The sequence below is a fragment of the Hyalella azteca genome, unplaced genomic scaffold (assembly GCF_000764305.2).
Source record: "Hyalella azteca isolate HAZT.00-mixed unplaced genomic scaffold, Hazt_2.0.2 contig10601, whole genome shotgun sequence".
Classification (NCBI taxonomy): domain Eukaryota; kingdom Metazoa; phylum Arthropoda; class Malacostraca; order Amphipoda; family Hyalellidae; genus Hyalella; species Hyalella azteca.
This window is the reverse complement of record NW_025940634.1, coordinates 52,587-73,286: the sequence shown is the minus strand read 5'-3', so window position 1 is coordinate 73,286 and position 20,700 is coordinate 52,587. Positions and strand designations below refer to the sequence as shown.

Below are 20,700 nucleotides of genomic sequence, written 5' to 3'. Positions count from 1 at the left end.
CAATAAGGTCGCCATGCTAGCTACAGGGAAAAGGAAATATTTAATAAAACGGACCCAATACAAATATTTCATTATCATAGGAAAATACTGGAACATTTATTAATATTGCTTAAATATAGTATAATGCATTTCTGACATTTAATTTATAAATAGTTCTGAGATCACAAAACAACATGACAAAAATTCTGCAAGCGACACAAATTTTTTCCTTCTCCTCAATTTTCACTGCATTTGGGCAATGCTTTATTGCCTAGAAAATGTTTTCTGTACAGTTAGGCCTATGGTAAATACAGTAACCAAATAACCGTAATACTACAGTAATACAGTATTAACATACCATAATATTACAGTTGCAATATCGTACTTCCAGAAGTGGCATTGCCAACCATCAAAGGCAGTTGCTCAATAGCTTTCACTGAGTGAAGACGTATGAGATTTTGATCCCACGAAATAGGTTCACGGTGCATTATGTTCAACTATTATTGGTGGCATGATTTGTTATTCATAAATGTTAATTTGTTGTGTTTGACTTGGAGACAAATTGCTAGTGAATTAATATTTAGTCTAATTACAGCAATCCCTTGATTAACGCGGTTAATAAATCCCCGAGTTTTACCGTGTTAAGCAAAACCACGCTAATCAAACTTAAGAATATATGGGAATAATTATAATGAATCCACAAAAATAGCGAAGGAAAGGAAAATTATGTAGTTTGATAAAACTGAGCAGTAGATATGGCAGCGATCTTGACCAGTTGAAGGCTAATGAGTAACTAGCCCTTTACGCACTGAATTATGTTTCGAAAGTGAAAAAAACAATCTGAATTGCTTTTCAGATCACACGCAGTCTTTGTGTTAAACTGGCAGTAGCGACGCGCCTACTCCATCGAACATCGTTCGAACGAGTTCACAACATGTGACGCTACCGTCACACTCGCGGCTAGACTCCAAACATGTAATTACTCTCGGTAGAAGATTTTATTTTCTGTGTGACGAATTCGTCACACCAGGGCTTAAAGGGCAAGAGCACCGGCATGGCGCACTTACCGGCGAACGTTGCAGAACTTGATCATTCGAGTTATGAACGAGACAAGGCGCGGTTAAACCGACTCTGTAGTCAGCACGAGTTCCTACGGAACGGGACCTTATTTAAAGATGTGAAAAAAAAGTTGCGCTAATCAAAACTGGCACCGCGTAGATTAAGGGTAGGTAGCAAATTTTTTTTCCGCATTAATCAAAACCGCGGTATTCAAAACCGTGCTAATCAAGGGATTGCTGTAGAATCTTAAAATATTGCAACCTCCTGGCCTCCATTCTTGATTCGTTCAAGTGTAATTTTAATCCCCCCTATTCTCCTATTTTTCTCCTCTCTATCCTAACTTAAATTTTTGGATTGAAAAAGTGGTGGAGCTAGATTGAAAATAATATATGAACATTAATTTTTAGAATTCCCATCTGCTCTGAAGCCTGAAACGTGCCATTTTTACACCCCAGCCAAATGCCTTTACCTAGTTGCTGTCTAATGCCTTTACCAAACATCTGTATCTTCACAAAATAGTTATTCCACCTAAATTAAGGCCTCCTCATAAAAGTTATCTTTTACAAAATTTTTTTGCTTCTTGATTGAACCACTTGGTTTAGTGCTCCAAATTATTGTTTTTAATGTAATTGGACCTGGGCCTACATTTCATCAAAAATAATGGTTATGTTTATGAAGAAGTCACTTGGAAAAAATTTTAAAATGAAAAGTAATAGGTATGGATCCATTGAGACTTGTTTCCCTTTAAAATTTACATTTTGTGATTTTACCCTTTCCTTTAAAAAATTTACACTTCCCTTTAAAATTTACACTTTGCCTAAACTTTTTTTACCAAAAATAAAAATTGGAAACTCATCCAGTTTCAAAGTTTTATCTAAAATCGAAGTCCACACTTCCTTGGATTGACAGAACTGCCAAAAATATATCTTTAAGGCATCTTACATAAATATTTATTTAGTTAAAAAAGCTTTCCCAGACATATTCTATAAGGTGCATTTGAAAAAATTTAGTCATTACTTAGACTTTTTGTATAAAAGAAATTTAAAAACCAGAAAAATGCAACTGGATTTTACTTTTTTTCAAGTTGGAGTTACTGGATGAATAGCTTGAAAAGACACCAATTGCTCAAACTAGATGGCCATACATATCATTCTGAGATATAAGTGCTTTCAACATTACTTTATTGGAGCTACAAGCTTCCCTCATTGAACTAGAGGTATTATCTATCATCTAATTGTTAAAAGATTCAGAAAAAAATAGTACCAAGATGAAACATTAATCTCAAATAAGTGACTTTGGAGACTCCAAAAATGAGTAAGAATTTTCCAATTTTACAAGTGACAGTGCAAGGAACCCATCTGGATTAATATTAAACATTTAAATTACCATTTCTAAAATTCCACCCTGCATGCAAAACCTTGGCGTAGCTGGAAAATATCCACTTATTGGCTATTTATGGAGCTCAATGTTACTGCTGCATGATTTATTTCCTATGTAATTGTTGATTAAAGTGCATCATCTCATCAAGCCACCATCTTTCTAATTTCCCATAATGTGTTACTTGTAAATTTCTAATTCTAGGCTAAACACTTCACAAAAATAAATATTACAAAATAAATACAAACAATAAATATTGCCCTCCAGGTATCTAGAAGTGGACAGACCAAGCATGAGTAGAGCCACTTGAACAGAAGAACAAGTAAATGAGCTTTTTAAATATTTCTCCTGCATGTGTACCAATCTATAGATCATTTCAGATTAGATGTTCTTTCTCTTTTTTCTCAGATGGGTAAAGAAGACAGGCGTGAATCATTCCTAAATGACCTTGGCCGAGCCACTCGACGAGGTGTCAGAGAGTGCAGGAAGTGTGGCACTCTGAATGGCACTCGTGGGTATTCATGTAAAAACAAATCTTGTGATGTTGTCTTCAAGGAGGCTGGAGAGAAGAAGAAACTTTCTACTGAGGCCTGCAAAATCATCACTGGGGATGGTTCTCAGGTGATAATATGGAATTTCCCTTTCTATTGCTTTCATTATAAGCATTATTTCCTGGGAGCATACCCATGTAAGCAAATTTATTGGAAAATGTACTCCAAAAAATTCTTTTTGTTATGATAATTGTGAGCTATAGTACAAGAAAGGAGATTGCGGGTGACATCTGTGGAAGGAAGTATTGCACCCTAATAATTTAGATGTTAAAGAATAAATTAACAAACTTTCTCCTAACCAACATAGGTATGTGCAACAAAATATATTATAATGTGAAAATCAATTGCATATATACCTAAATTTGTGTATTCAAATGATATTGATACTATACATATTATTTGTGTTTGAAACCAAAATGTTAATATATTTTAATTCAAGTGTTCAATGCTAACCACAACAGTAACTTTATGATTTTTGCCACAAAATTTATACGTATGACTGTTTGTTTTTATTTTATAAACAGAGCATATGCCATTCTATTATAGGATCACTGGTCATATTATCTTTATTTGAGCTTGAATTATTTTCTATGTTTTTGTATTTGGCTGTGATGGGAATGCTATCAATTGACCAATATTCTGAGCATGATACTGGCAGGCAAAGCCTCAACTCGTTTATTAATATGATTCTTACATTTTTCAGATATACTCCGTGCGGGTGCGTGACAAAGGCCCAGACTACCGAGGCTTTGTACAACTCGACTATCAGAACCAGGATAACCGGAAAGGTTGCAGCCCTTCCAGCAACATATTCAGCCTGACATCCTCAAGCTATTCAGGCACTAGTACCTCTACCATCAACACAAGCTCCATTATGGACGAGTTTGATGGCAAAAATCCACTGTCTTCTCTGACCGACAGTAATTTGGATTGCATTAAAGACTCAGGCTTGTTGCTGAGCCCACAGCAGTCAGTTTCTTCGAAGGCTGGACGCAATTTTTTACAGAGACCTGCAAACTCCTCAGCTTACTGCTTTGTTGATAGCTGTCACAAGGGGAACAAAAATGTAGTAAGTTTAATCAGCTTATGTATTTTGCAGTCTGGAGAGCATTATTTGAATTCTAGTACATGTTATTCTAGTACATGTTCTAGGTTAGAAATTTTTTCATATATACCAATCATGGTTTTTTTCTACTATATACTACCATATCAAATGCTTCTATGCTTTTGACATTCCTGAAAGAATAAGAGTAAATTTTTTAGTCAAAATACCTAACAATCTAAGTTTTGTTAGAAAAGGAGATTTATGCATAATTTTTTCTACTTTTTCATCAATGTTAGTCAGATGAGGATATCATTTACCAGTTGTTGAGCCCTTTTATCCAGCTTTTGAGCCCATCTAAATTATAATTCATCTCTTGCCTAGAGTGCTCATACTGGCTAAGGTTATATGCCATTGCTTTTCAACATTTCTTTTTATTTCTATGCTATCTTCACAAAGAAATTATGAATAAATAAATACGTTTTACGCATCTCAGTTGTACACATCCTGTTTAGGAGATGGGAGCACCACGGGTGATGTGTTCACACATCAAGGCGGCGTCACACTGCTTCAAGAACTCCCAGTCCGTGATGCTCAAGAGCTCAGTGCTTAACTCCATGAACATCCCGCCTGATCTCAAGTCTGCCATCTGGCACTTGGCCATCGACTCGCGCGGTCAGGCCTGCTTCACTGATGCTTGTTTTGCTCTACTGATGCCTGCTTCACTGATGCTTGTTTTGCTTATACTGATGCTTGCTTCACTGATGCTTGCTTCACTGATGCTTTGCTTCACTGATGCTTGCTTTGCTTCACTGATGCCTGCTGCACTGATGCTTGCTTTGCTTCACTGATGCCTGCTGCACTGATGCTTGCTGCACTGATGCTTGCTGCACTGATGCTTGCTGCACTGATGCTTGCTGCACTGATGCTTGCTTTGCTTCACTGATGCCTACTTGTCTACTTGTGCACTGTTGTTAGTGGTGATGTGCACTGATGTTAGTGTTTCCACTCTGTGAGTTTGGGATATCCTGAGGAGTTCAAAATCGTCTGTTGCTTAAGACACCAGAGTGCTCATGAGGATCACAGACGACCTGACTACAAGATTACAGGATAACTTGTCGATAATCTATGATTTGGACCTAGTGAATAATATGCAATTCAACGGCACTAAGTTTGAAGTAATGAGATAAGAGTTGGTACAGAGGTCAGGATGCAGCAGCTCTACTTCAAATATTTTGCACAGAGATTGAGGCAAAGAAACTGGTTCGTGATCTCGGAGTGTTAGAGTAACAAAGCCACTTTCCACATTGCAGCAATAGGAGGCTGTCATATTCAGTCACTTCCGAAGGGATCACTTTCTTTAACGGTTCCAAGGCTGTTCAAAGCCTTGCCAAAGGTGCTGAGAGGGATGGAGAGTTCACCCATGTGACAGGATGCATTTATGGGCATGACGTTAGATCATCTGTCTATGCACCGCTAAGAAGCAAGCATCAGTCTTTTGTATCAGCTTGTCTAAATGAGATCAGATGCAGGGCAGTCACGTCCAATGTTACCTTCAAAAGCTCAGTGACGTTGCGACCTGCCTATCGAAAGCTCCAGGACTGCGGATGACGAAGTCAGCGCATAAACGTGACCATTTACAAAGCTGTTCTAAACTTGACAGAAGGACATAAGGACTTTAGGACAGTATCAGTACTATGTGCAGAGTATGAACATTTGCATCGCAAATTTGCAGCAATCACTGCATTTGCAACAATCAGAACATTTTCTCTATTCTGACTATGATTGGCTGATGAACTTACGATCTCTTAACTTTTTTTGAAAGTATAGGCCCAGGACTGCGGATGACGAAGTCGGAGCATAAACGTTACCATTGACTAAGCTGTTCTAAACTTGACATAAGGACTTTGGGACAGTATCAGTATGTGCTGAGTATGAACATTTCCATCGCAAAATTTGCAGCAATCACTGCATTTGCAACAATCAGAACATTTTCTCTATTCTGACCATTCACTCATTGCAATAACGTCTGTTAAATCATGTATTTCTAGCTATATTAATAAATGTGACAAAATGGTTTTTTTTCAGAGCAATAACTTTCTCCTGTATAATAAAGTGTTTAAAATAATTGCTTTCAACATTTTGTGATCTATGTAATTTAACAACTTTATCTACATAACCATGCATGTAATATTATAGCTCGCCATTTCTCTGATATTTAAGCAACATTGATTAAACGTTGTCACAACGACTTTTGCCGTGTGCAAGCCGCCTAGCTAAGCCTGATTGTGGTGAGCAGAGTCGGTCGTGCCATCGCCTGGGCGCTGACCATCGCAAGTATTTCTGCTCCTGCCGAGCCTTCAGGACGTCCTCGATGCTGCTGAAGGAGACGCGGCCCGGAGGTGTGTCCGTACCCCTCAGGTCCTGCATACACCTTTACTCCTGCCTCATCGCCCTCGCGTCTCATCCCGACCTTGCAGCAGAGTTCAGCCACTACATCAATCTTATAACTCAGTGGGTTGTTACCATTGTTGTTTTTGTCATTATTTTTGCTATTATTTTGTTGATGTTGGCTGAGTTAAGTCACTACATCAATCTTATAACTCTGCGGGTTGCTATAATTGTTTTTTTTGCCATTATTTTTGTTATTATTATTTGTTGATGTTTGCATAGTTCAGCCACTTCATCAATTTTATAACTAAGTGGCTTATTACCATTTTTGTTTTTGTCATTATTTGTGTTATTATTTCGTTGCCTTTGGCAGAGTTCAGCCACTACATCAATCTTTTAACTCAATGGGTTGTTACAATTTTTTAAAATTATTTTCGTTATTATTTTGTTGATATTTGTGAAGGTGTGTCCTCTGCCCCGCACGGTGTCGTGAGTTGATCTGTTGACGTGTTCGTATTTGTGCAGCGACGGTGCGACGCCCTCGAGGGACGAGCTGCGGGGCGCGTTGGGGGCCATGGATGAGGACGACGGCAGTGACACAGTCAAGATCCACGTCACAGAGGACCTCAACGACGATACCACGGCCTACATCCGCGTCAGCGACCCCGGTGAGGAGGGAGAAGGGTTAGGGAGGGCCTGGAGAGAAGCCCGCTCAATGGGTGGGCCTGTCCTGTGACGGCTGCCAGCATGTAGTTTGTTGGGTTGTAATGTGTTAATGTATAACACCACTTCTTTCTTTTTTAGTATTGCTTCTTAAAACTTACGCGACGTCAAACCACCAGGCAAAATTTTATCAATTTAATAAACTCGATATTACATTGATTTCTTTTACCTGATCGCTATGATCCAAATTACTCTTGCATGTTTGATGTAGGTAAAAACATTTCTTGCCATAGGTAGGTTTGACAACGTGCATGCTGAAGAGTGTACTTTAAATCCTGTCACTTTCCTACTCTTGCATTTCTCTTGCAGTGCGCATGCGCCTGTACTCTAATATGGATGTCATGTGGTGCAGATGCCCTGTGATGGCTTGTCGTGTAATGGCAGATCGTGTAATGCAGATGCCGTGTGATGGCCGGTCGTGTAATGCAGGTGTGTGTTCACAGGTTCTTGCGGGGCTGACGATTTGGTCTCAGCAGAGCGCTCCTTTCTCATCCTGAACGACAGCGGCGACCAGCACTGCCAGGTGGAGGTTGAAGTTTTACAAGATGACGGCACCGACCATATGCTACAGGAGGACGGTACAGACCATTTGCTGCAGGAGGACGGAACAGATCATCTGCTCCAAGATGACTCGTTGATGCAAGACCACGCAGCCGACCACCTCCTGCAGGCTCTAGACCGCCACCACCGGAACGCTAGGAGAGCCAACCTCGATGCCCAGGTGAGTCCAATGCTGACTTTGGTTCCGACATTCTGGCATGCAGAGGGAGGTGGACGTGTGAGAACCATGGTAGGAAGGGAGAGGTGGGCAATGGAGGGTATGAAGGTCTTAATAGACACTGCCATTTTTCTTGTAATGACGGATCATCAGAGTCACCCAAGAGAGATTCGTCCACCTCGGCAACGTCGAGCCTCGTGTAGGAGACAAAACTGACGAGGTCATTAGCACATGGAGAAGCCTTATAGACCGGGACTGTGCAAACAAAATGACGGAACGTCGTTAATAGTGAGGTTTTCATGAAGTTAGGATTATGCACTCATGAAAAAGAGGAGAACGTTGTCAACACTGACCACTACCGTATTTGGATGGATCTACTGCAGCTTCCACAGTCCGGGAAGATGGTTCGTACAATTCTGTTGTGATGAGGAGATCATGGTACCATGCTGATGAAACACAGCTGTAAATTTTCTCGTCTTTTTAGGAGCCAAAATTATCTTGGCATTACTGAGGGTCTTGCTTTGGAATCTCATTCATAAATATACTGGCCATCTTCATCTGGTGTGTTCGCTTTGGTTCCCGCAGTTATTGATGTGATAACGCCTTGTTCCATCTTACCCAGAGTTGCCTCTCGCCCTCAGCTGCACCTCATCAGGTCTAACATGACTAGCGTATAGATTTAATCGTTCGTTCATCTCGTTATCTTGTCCTACATGGCATTCCTCAGGAGTACAGTTGTTGTGGTTCCCCGGTCTCAATTTTACAAGAGACCCCCCTCGTGCAAGTACGACACCACCGACGGGGGGTCGCTCCAGAGCTGTAGGGTCGAGTACAGTACAATAGAGTAGAGAACAGGCGCATACATATTTCAAATATCCATGACTGGGCAATTAACAACAGCTATTTTTAACAGGGCATAGGCCTTGAAAATGCTAATGAAATTGTATAGACCAATTTAAAAAGTGTTGTGTAAAATTGTCTAGTGATCATATGCTGAATTGGAGAATATGAACCGTTAAACATGGGATTTTGAAGAGAGATCTTATTAGTCTGTGTTGTGTAGGTTTTGTTCAATAGCTTGGGTCTTGTCTGGGTGAAAAATGTTAACCTTTTTTTCAACAGACTAATAATGCAGGAAGAAAATTCAGATAATTAACCTCTGTTTGTAGGTATATTTCTCCTCTGAGTGAGCTTTATTACATGGACAGGACGAGCTTGACGACAAGCTGGAAATTCAGCTGAGAACTAGCGAGGACGGCGGCATGGAGCTCTGCACGTCTGATGGTGGCAGCATCACCGTGCATCCCTGCGTTACATCGTCACACCATCACCATCATCATCACCACCATCACCAACAGGAACAACTACAACAGAATCACCGCATTGCAATCAGCAGGAATGGTTAGTAGTTGATGGATTTTTTTTGTGGAAACTTGATGATGCAGAAGCCAAAATCCTCTTGCCTGTACCACTGAATTTTTAATAGTTCTAGTCAAGGGTTATGGGCGTCGTCTACAGTTAGTAAATATTATTACAGTCAAACTGGTACTTGAACTTTAATTGATAGATAAAAAGATAAAAACAATTATAAATAAATCGGAGATAAATATAACTGGTGTATTATGTTATAATTTAATATTTTAACTAGTAAATTTTAATAGGGTACCTACTAAACAGTACTTTATTGAATGTGCCGCACAGTAGAGCTCTTAGTTACTTCCGTAATGCATAGTTCGTATAGGTATCAGTATCTGTGTCAGCTTTATTATCCGCTCGCATCTCCACGGCTTCGTATTGACAGATTTACAAGAACCTGAATACAATTCGATAGCAATACAACATAATACTGTTGATGCAAGGCCTGTCGGTCTTTTGTGCGTGACGTGTTGGTCATTGATGCATGACCCGTTGGTCATTGCTGTGTGACTGGTCAGGCACTGATGCATGAATTGCTATCCATTATATTCCTAGCACGCATCATAAACTTGTAGTTCACTCACGACGTGTTCGCACAGACTCATCCAACGCGTCGCTGCTCAGTAGTTCCTGTCTCAAGGCTGTCAGCGGCGGCCTGTGTGACACTGGCTTGACGGCCTCCTTCACGTCCCACTGTAATTCAGTAGATAACGAAGAGCTAATGCAGCATAAGAACCACTGTGGCAGTGCCCAGTGTGTCAGCGGCCACTGTGGCAACACCAACTGCGGCGCACCTATCTACACCAAGAGCTCCCAAGCCATTGTCTCGAAGACTTTACCTAATCTTAATTTACAAAACATCAATTCTGACATTACCAAGAAAGTAAGTTTACTAATCAGTATCCCATTGCACATTTGAGCTTTTTCGCCAATTGGTTGACTATTTATTTGCTCTGTAACAATAATTTGGTAATTAAATTAGTCTAATTGTTAGCGTTGAATCGGATATAAGTTTGAGCATGCAATGCAAACAAGCAATTTCAGTATAGTCCCTATTAACGAGCATTTTTGGATATGAAAATACTGTGCCGCACTTGAAATGCTCTGTCCCTTAGAATCAAAAATTGTATAATTTAATAATTGGGACTTCCAGCCTACAAAAGCCCGTGTTATACCAGTCTCAACCTCCCCAGAAAACCGTATTATATCAAACTCACTCTCCCATAAACCAGTGTTAATCCAGACTCCCTGTACCTCAAGAATCCGTGTTACACCAGACCCCACCACCCCAAAGACCCGTATTATACCCGACTCAATCTCCCACCAGAAATTCGGTTTCGGGAATTTCCCACGCAAAGCGCGTGGCGCCGTGGACGAGGCCGCGTGTTCCCTGCCGTTCCTGACGTGGTTGGCGAGCGCCGCTGAGCGGATCAATCAAGCCATGCAGTACGCGAACTCCGGCAAACCTCCTCCTCTGGTGTTCCACGTGCCCCTGGTGAGTGGCCTGGTGTTGCAGTAGGTGCTCCCGCTGAGTACCCTAGTGTTCCATTAACTCCTACTGATTGACCTGGTCTTCCAAATGCTCCTCATAACTAACCATCTTACTGATGGGTTATTTGGTTTGACTAATGGGCTCTAATACTTGAGCTCCCGTCTTAGCTTGCCTCTTTTCCTGTTTTTAGCGCATTTTCTCATTTATGGAAAAAATGCACTATTGTGCTCGCCATGTCCTTCTGTCTGTCCGTCCATCCGTGACCTCAAGTTTTCGTCGACGAGAAAATGCGCTCTCTGTCACTCACTGCAGTGAGTACTGAGTTATATATATTTTTTTCACTGCGTAGCTTTATATGTTTCCCAAATGCTTCATACTCCGTCTTGTTTTTCTTCTACATTCGATGGGATTTTTAATATTGATTTCTGCCACAGGACTTCTTTGTGTGTTTATTCGAGCGCATCCAGCAACACTCGCGTAAGAAGCTGACGGCTGTGCAGACTAGCGTCCCCCACAACGATCCCTCGGTACTCACACGGCAGACCCGCTACACATGGAACCTCTTCAACCTCACACACGTCAAGAACGTCTTCTCAACCCCTGAAGTGCCCCTCCAGGTTACCAGGTCGTTCCTGCTCAACCGTAACGGAACCTACCAGTACTACGAACCATCGCTCGAGACGCAGAATTTGCCGACTTCTAGAAGTTCTTCGTCACAGCCGTTCATCAAGCCACAGGAATATAGAACCGTAATTAAAGTCGGCCCTAGTCTAAATATCCCTTCGGCTAAGCCTTCTCCTTTCGTTATAGAGTGGATCCCCGATGTGTTGCCTCTATCAAAGATAGGCGAGCTGAGGATAAAGTTTGAGTATGAACACATACACAACGGTCAGGTGGTCAGAAACTCTGGTTTTAAAGAGGAATTGAACCTAGGATCTATTAACAACTCCCTTGCATCTAACTTATTTCAGCAATCTATTCTCATTAATGGTTCCGTGAATAACAATTCTTCTGTATCTAATGTTAGTTCAGTCAAATCATTACCAGGTGTTAAGACGTCGCCGCCTCCTATAGCGCCTAAAATTAATATAAATACTCACGTGAAGGAGAGCAGCTTTGATGAGCAGAGCGCTGCCATCTTGGGTATTGCGCTGTCGCACGACGCACTCGTTGATGCCGACTCTTATTCGGCGCTGCTGTTCTCTTAGCGTCGCCTGATCGTATAATGTTCTGATGTGGCAAGTGGAAGAAGATCTTGTACATGTTCATCAGTTTATTTAGTTCTCAATTTCAGAGGTGAATTTTGCTCGTCATTTACTGGTGAATGCTTTATTGCTCTTATGTTTGACTCGTGATTTGTGTCGCCTCCATGGGTAGGATGATTTGGCTCTAATTCTGTTCATCAAAATTGGCTCTAATTCTGTTCCATTCTGTTTATAAAATAGGTCAAGTCGCATCAAATCAAAGAGTGGAGAATGTGATCCAGTCTGTCGTTGATTATAGTGTGGCTAATGAGTTCAGCCATGAAGTTTACGAAGAAGAAAAAACGCAATTCCTGATATTCGGCCATTACGTGAACACGGGCTCGTTCACGGCCCCTCACTTCTACTCAAAAAGGCGCCGTGTTCGTTTTGAGTAGAAATTTTCACGCGTGCAGTTTCACTGATCGATGTTTATTGCCATTATCTGCTTAAGAAAATGGTTATTGTAGTTAATTCAAGCTTCACATTACTTGTTCTTCATCGGTTTCCTCGCGTAGAGAAATACTCGTGGCAGCCTCAAGCTGGTACATGATTGCATCATCTCAGTACTGCCAGGTTTTAGAGCTGCAAAATATTACAGCGTCTTGATTCATTCGACAGCCTCTTTATCTACTGACGGTCACTCACGTGAATAGATCTTTTAGGAAAGGATTAACAACGGCTACAATATTCTCGGCCTACGGGGATATGCTTCAGTCAATGTGAACGGTCATTGTTCTGCATAAAACTTCGCATCGTTTAATGTCTGATTGAATGGTCGACACAAATTATCTGTTGAAACAGGAGAAAGAACCTCGTAAAGAATGAAATCAAGTCTCATTCTGCTCTGACGTGTTGAGGTTTTGCGGTAAAAATTACTCGGGCTCGACGGGCACTGCCAGACGTAGTGCGCTGGTGGTTGTTTATGTGCTGTCTAGCGTCACCGAGTGGTCTGAACTTGAAGAAAGCCCTTCTATCATATATTTGTTATTGAGGATGGTTGCAATAGATTGGAAGCTTACATTTAATAAGGAGACAGAAATGTGCCAAGCATCATCCACACTAGCCGTGTGTTCAGTTAATCGCTTTTACTCGACTGCCTACTTTTAAACCTTCCAAATATTCTGAAATTAGTAGTTTCCATTACAACTCAAATTTGACGCTTTTGTTCATAGATGAAATGCTTCTTTATATGTAATGTATATGTAAGTGATCGCATTAGTAATGGTGTGAGTGATGCTCATTGAGGCGAGTACGCCATGTGGCGGGCTTCTCACATTGTGATAAATTGGAGGCCCGAGTTTTTCAGTTGTTATGAAATTATTTATTGTTTGATGTTTCATAGAACTTGGTTAATTCTTCTAGTCCTATAGTTAGTGAATGTTGCCATCACAAATACATTGTAACATATTTATTTTATTTGTCCCCTTAATGCTCGTTATAAGGAATGATTGCGGTATTTTCAATCTTACAATTAAATAATATTCAATAATACAGCAGTTAAGTAATTCAACTTGATTATTTTCTGGGAAGATTTAAAGACCAACTCGTCATCGATCCATTTTATTGCCGTTGCGCATATATATAACATAGTGATCTCGGCGCTGCAGTGTAGGCCTGATGTGGCCTGTCGCCGACATCAGGCCTACACTGTCGCATATAATGAGGTGTTTTCTCGACTTCTTCGAAATTCTTTTTATTACGATTGAAAGGGTAAAATTAATTGAAAAATGATATGAATTTCATGCTTTACTTACATGCGGGTTGAATTGACGAGCTCCATAACCGGCTTTTGTTAAGTAAACAAATGATACACTTAATAAATATTTCCCAATGAATGAACTTTCCATGGGGCAAAGTTCCAACTCAAAATTGTACGAGCTCTGAATTTGTGCAGAGAAACAATGAGGCGTCTCTTCTTTTAGCGTGACTGAATTTGAAACTTCATTTTGCTTTCATATGTTCTATGCTGCTATGTGATATCGTGACGTATTAAGGTTCATCTGCCGGTTCACGATAATCATAAATAAAGTGGAAAATTAACCCTGACGCACCGTATTGAGTTTTTTTAAGCAAAATGAATTACATCCGTTACCTTTACATGAAGTGAATTTAGTTGAATTTTATAACACTAATCAGGATACAACAAATTTCAGCAATTAACTATTGCATTTTTATTTTTTAATCCTTTAATGCACTAGAATAAGTTCTAAAAATTATATGAATTAATTTAAAATATAGTTATAACAAATATGTCAGATGATATGATTTGATTCCGTAAATTGTGCAAATTACTAAATATAGATTTACCTAATTGTATTAACATACTAAAGTTGTTCTTGAAAGAAATCCTTTCGCTTTTTAAGGAAGTTTCTACATGCCTTAATATGTTAAGAATTTAGCATCACACCCTTGTTCTTAAAAAATTAGCATTGGCATCTGGAAACGGGGACACCCCAGTGTCGTGCAAGGACATAGACGGCACCTTTTCGTTAGAAATTATCTCCCAATAAATAGAATTCATATACGATTCTTTACAATTGTGAATAATTCATTGGTGTAGGGTGAAGCAGGAATATCGGATGTATGTTTGCCTGACTAGTACTGCAACCCGTGGATTTATTTAGCGTAAGTATTCGGCAAATATTTATTGCAAATAAAATTTGGTGTTCATTGTAGATCGATTTCTTGTGTTGTTTTTCAATCTGATAGTTATGTTCAAGTGTTGAGTAGGCTAACTCAAGATGCTTGATCTAGATCTTGGATTAATCGACAAATTCTATAAGCTTTCAGTATAATTACAAATTCATCCAAATTTATAACTTTATCGAAGTTTACACCTCAGTAATAAAGTTTGGGCGCCTCAAGTGCCCTCAACTGTCCGATTGACGATTGTAGTGGTCTAATTATCTGTAAAATGTACTAGGTAAGTAGGTATGTACCCAAGTATAATCATGGTCACTCTGACACTGTCAGAGTGTCAGTTTAATCTTATATGAGTAATGAGAGTATCTGTGCTGACTGTGCAGTGTGCACCAAACAACATCACAAGCTGCCAAGCATTATACCAAGCTCGCTATTTGTAACGCACTATTAATAAGTAGCAATGCAACTTAAATATTTTGGTGTTTGCATTTGATGAAGACTTGCACTTGCAGAATTTCAATATTGGCTGGGTAAATTTCTGGGTATAATTTTAGAATTAACTTTAGAAATCCATCTAGCTATCAAGGATTTCAATCAAGTGAATCAACTATTTTCATCTCATCATCTTGGCCTTGAGTAGGCTAGTTGGATTAGGGTAAACGTGGTTCGCGGTATATTCCGACACTTTAACGTTTAAGGACGTAGCAAAAAATGAATGGCTATAAAAAATACACCGTACGCGCAACTCGAGTTCTGTTTGCTTTACATCACTCTCAAAACACCGCACTACGTGCCCGGTGCCAGCAATAATGAAATGTCACAAAATGTTGCCATATTTATTTAAAAGCCTTTAGAATGCAAACCTACCAAATCCATATATTGCAACACTGTGTGTGACTATATTTGGCATTTTGTGAGAATTAGAACACTATTGAATATTGAACACTAGTTAGTAGTTACACTACTTAATTAGGCTCTTAATTAAGATCTATTAACCCTTTAATTAAGAAAATTGTAATTTTTGCACGCAGCTTGGAACGAGCTGTGTGTGTCTAATTCCAAGCTGTGTCAGAATTAGTTTTTATGTGTCTAAATAAAACCATCTCTTAATTTAATCATCTATTGATTTTTTACTACTTGAAATCAGCAAATACAAGTATTCTTAAAGGATTTCTAATATATTCACAGACGTGTTTAAAAGTCTCAAACCATAATATTCTTTCTACACAAACAGGTTATCACTATTTGGTAGAGCAAGGTCAACTATCAACTTTGACACATTTTTTGATGTTCTCACTGGGTGATGCGCACTGTCTCTCTTTGGATCTCATCATTTTCCTGTCAGACGGCCCAGACCTAGTGTTTTAGCAGTATAGTATGGCGCACAAAAGTATGATGTCACTATTTCAAGTTTCAACCATCAACGAATGCATTGAACTAAGAAAAAGCTTAATATAATGGAAAAAATTCAAGAAGTGTCGGAATTACCCACGATGTCAGAATATACTGCGTTTACCCTAACTTGGATATTAGATGAACATAATTCTATTAGGAAAGCTTTACAATCCTAGAATGGCTTTAAATGACATTTATTGCCCATCTAGCAAATCTGATTGCCAGAACAAAATTGAGAACATAATTGTTGGAAATTGCCAGCAGGGTTTTCAATAAAAATCAAAATTGTAAGCAACTGGAAAGCTCACAAGTCTTTCAGTTTTGCACAAGATTTGCAGGAAATTAAAAACATATCTAATTAATAGCCAGACACTGCAGTAGGAATTGGCACAAATTTTGCTTTACTTTATTTTCTCTTTAAACTATGGTCTGGTGATGATTTAAAAAGTGATGACGTTCTTGGCCAGCTCCCGGTTATGATTTGAATAAATTGTCACTAATTACCTGGCTAGTAGCTTACCCCTAGGATACAGGGGTGTACTTAGTGTTTCAGGGGCTAATAGCAGGTACAAGCCAAGCGGCCTGTAGCTGACATTGTAAGCGTTCTTCCAGCTAACGAGTTTAAAAAAAATGGACATTGAAAACAATTATTTCTTTTTTAACAATCTTGTTTTAAAATTGAATGACCAAGAGGTCTAATGAACAAGTTCAGAGAGCATAAGGTGGTACAGTCTCTCCTTGGTTGAGATTTATCACTATATTGAGTGGTAGCCTAGAGGTGGTGATGGCATAGGAGACAATTCCTTCAATCCTCCACTGGGGTGTAAACTATAAAGTTTACACCCCAGCCTCATTGGATAAGCAACATCAAAACTTACAATGTATTTGTCTACTATTCTCATGCAAGTCTTGACTTTTAAAATTTGATAAAGCATCATCTTCATTACAGATCTTCTTAAGTTTGTTTAATGTCAGATCAGAGCCTCTCTTTTGGCCAGCACTATGTATCTCCAGCCTTAGAATTAACTGCCATTGGCACTCGGAACAAATTAAATGTCAATGCAGGCCCAATGATTCGCCACCATTGACCTTGTAAATATTGCCACAAAGTTTGCACCGACTGTTGGCCTCATTTGTACCTCAGTCATCATGGTCACGCCTGCTCTTTCTCCTCAAAATATTCCCGGTTACCACTTATGATTTGTGGCATCCAGCAAGGCCTGAGGAAGCCCTTCCACACTCTTCTAAGCGGCTGACTGATCAACACTGGGTCACGGATTCACAGTGCCGTTACGTATGTGTGCTGAACTCATGTGGTTCTTGTGATGCACGATTAAATGCTCAACAGCTACATCATTCGCTAAATGTTCAGCCATACATTGCCAAGTCTGCCCACTAATTTAACGGCCAAATTAGTGACAGACAAATATAGCTGAATTTGCCCATGACTGGCAACTGCCCATTAGCAATTGAGGGCTAACTTGGTATTCCTTAACAGCACATTTGTAATGTTTCCTTTTGGTGTTTGTATAGTAAAGAATACATTGTTTTCCCTTGAATATTTAAGGCACTTCTTATCTTGTTACGTCATGTCTCATTTGTATCAATATGTCTAGTATTGTTTCATAATTACCTGGACACAAGTTTTTAAGTCATATTTTTATTCCGGGACAAATTTTACTTGCTGTTCTGGTTAATTTTGAGAAATTTATTTCAACAGACAGGAGTCTGAAGTTGTCCAGTTGCTAAAAACGGACTTGATAGCATTTGGTCACTAATATGGAAGACTGAGCAAAAGTCAACCATGAATGAGCCAAAAGCCTATGCTTGTGGAAAATTTCTCACTTGCCCATTGCTCTTTACCAAGTTCCATTGTGAAAATAAGGACATATTGTATATTTTTACATTATAATTTTGAAAATCAGGATAGTTTTTAGTAGGCTCTGACTTCATAATTTCAGTACTTGCAATTTGGAATGCTAAACAGCACTGGAAATTTACTTTTCATGTAAACTATTTTTTTTTTCAAATATAACTTAGTATATGGCCAAAATTTCTGAATATTCCACTTCAACAAGGCAATATTGACATGGTCTGCTTAATTAAATTAAATTTCCTACCCTAAATTGGCTCCATTAAATCAAATAAATAAATTGTTATTTATTTATTCATAAATTAAATTTTAATTAAATTTCCTACACTAAATTGGCTCCATGAAGCCTATAGCTTGTGAAAAATTTGAGGGAATCATTTTGATCGATGCAAAACAAGTAAATGTTTAGCTGCATGACAGTTAACACAGTTTTGAATTGTATTTACACCATATATTGGTATTGTTACAAAAAAAAAAACAATTAAGGATGCTTATTTTATAAAATTTGTCAACTATTAAACTGTACACTATCAATATTTGAGCAACTAATTGAATTCTGTTCTATAAATGTACTAAATTTTGTTAGTAATGATGTAGGTTCTCATGGCATGATTAAATTGCTATGTTTGGATGGTAAATGCAATATGGAATGCTAAACAGCCTTGGAAATGAAAAATAGCAGAGTTGTGTTCCTTTGTTGTTTCATTTGATCTATGCTGTTGGAAGGGCCAGTGTCAAAACCTTGTTAAAGCTCAACATTGGTGACTGAACATGACTTGAATACAAGATTTTTGGTTGTATCCTGAAAATTGGATATTGCTCATGGGTATGGGCTTATCATTATGATTATGAAAGAGTTGAATAATATTGATTATAGAAATACCATCACACATGAATTTTTTATGACTGCATGGCTTCATTGATACAGTTTGGTGCAGTCCTAAGAGTGTAAATTTGTGTTCAAATAATTTTTGTATGGTGCAAATAAACAAATGTATCTATATATGTGCTGTAAATTCTGGTGCGTTTGACTTGATTTCTTGACTGACCGGAAAAATGAAAGTTGTTTGAAAGTGTGATTGATAATCTCATCAGTGACGAGACGTTAAGTGTTGGTTGTTACTACTGAGTTACAAGCATTGTTGGAAGATTGACTACCAGTAAGCAACCAGTAATTCTTTTCCATTAAGCTGGCTGCCTTCAACAATGTTTGTGGTGTACTGTAAAATGCGGCAACTTCAACCGTTTTGACTGTTATATAAAAACTCAATATATAGGTATTAAAAAAATTCTTGCCTTAGTAAAATATAATTCGCATCAAGTTTCAAAATGCATCCATTCATGCTATATCTCGTCTTACTTCTCCGGCACGAGCGGTCGTTCATATTTGTTCCTCTTTTAACAACTCGATTGCACGTAAATTTATAATTGGTGCAGACATTACAAGTGTGCTGAGAACCGCCAGATTGTACGATGGTTTATTACCGAGGTTATAAGGTGAAATTTATTCATAATTAGTTATAAACGTTATTATTCTGTCCATGTGCCACGATAGATGTCCCATAGATGTGTTCTTTCACTGAGCTCAACTTATGCGGTGTTGAGACAAGCTCATCGTGAACATAAAATAGCAGAACTCGCTCGTGAAAGTTGGAGTTAGAATTTCGATCAGTTAATGCATGATATCATTTGGGTTCTACCCAATCGCTTACGGTGGACGGAGGTGGAAGACATTTCTCACTTCTGGTAGCTGGACAATCAAATAATTTGCACAGCAATTGAAGACTTTTTTGTTTGTTTATAGTAGCACGTGTAATTCCTGTGGGCCTGTCTCCCTTGCAGCCAATTTAGCAGCCAGCAATTTAACAAAACTTAAACGGTAGACGAAGTGTTAGAGATATTGTGTGCCTGGTAAGACATCTGCAACACCTCGTGCTGACTTGACTGTGCTGGAGTTGGACTGAGAGGTGCACGTTTGGTCAATATATTACGACTGCGACGACGCTATCCTCGGTGTCACTATCGGCTTGTAATAACGCTGCCTTCGATATATTCATGTGTTGTCATGCCTTGTCTCCAAGCTAGCTGTTAAGAGGGAACTCCTCTCTCTATTAAGCACATGCTGTGAATAAGCAAGATCTGAAGGTACATGATGACAATAATTGACAGAAACTGATAACGTTGCTCGCTGTGTGAGTTTAATCACTTATCAAGCTTTAAGTGCAAATTGAAAATAGTCTCTGTGTGAGATTAATCACTTTTCAAGCTCTAAGTGCAAATTGAAAATGGTCTCTGTCATTTATTGATGCTTTGCCAGCCCAGGCCTTGCAAGCTCCAGGCCTCGGGCTTGTAATATCCCCGAAACCCGTTTTACTGCCGCGTCGCTGGTAGTAGTACTCGTCGCTGCCATTACTCGACCCTTAACCCGGAGAAATTCATCTATTAATGGCATAAATTTGAATTTTGTTTATAGTTTAGCGTTTGGTGTTCGTTCGACTTTTAGGTTGAACTTCTCAAAGTTAACATAAAATAAGAATGCTGTTCGCCCCTAATACTTACGTTTTAATAGAACCAATGCAGCGTTTACTGTTAAATAATAATACGACGCATGGATAAATGTTGAGCTTACATGCATACGCATACCGCCAGTCATCCTGTCATGTCCCGCCAGTCATCCCGCTATGTCCCGCCAGTCATCCCGTCATGTACCGCCAGTCATCCTGTCATGTCCCGCCAGTCATCCCGTCATGACCTATTAGTTATCCCGCCATGTCCCGCCAGTCATCCCGTCATATCC

General features: G+C 39.2%; 2 protein-coding genes across 2 annotated transcripts in view; both read left to right on the top strand.

The window, feature by feature from the left end:
• The first annotated feature begins 2,731 nt into the window (after positions 1-2,731).
• On the top strand, positions 2,732-13,401 carry LOC108667652 (uncharacterized protein C2orf42). The gene is made up of 10 exons (XM_018154693.2): positions 2,732-3,036; positions 3,670-4,035; positions 4,524-4,688; positions 6,308-6,522; positions 6,925-7,067; positions 7,566-7,843; positions 9,049-9,241; positions 9,856-10,139; positions 10,584-10,751; positions 11,183-13,401. The coding sequence occupies exons 1-10, from the start codon at positions 2,824-2,826 to the stop codon at positions 11,954-11,956; spliced, it is 2,799 nt and encodes a 932-aa protein (XP_018010182.1). The 5' UTR covers positions 2,732-2,823; the 3' UTR covers positions 11,957-13,401.
• Positions 13,402-14,434: 1,033 nt separating this feature from the next.
• The window catches only part of LOC108667654 (guanine nucleotide-binding protein G(I)/G(S)/G(T) subunit beta-1), a 42,711-nt gene continuing 36,445 nt past the window's right edge, over positions 14,435-20,700 (top strand). The window contains exon 1 of the mRNA XM_018154697.2: positions 14,435-14,617. The gene's annotated coding sequence lies outside the window, so the exon portion shown is untranslated. The remainder of the gene's footprint in view (positions 14,618-20,700) is intronic.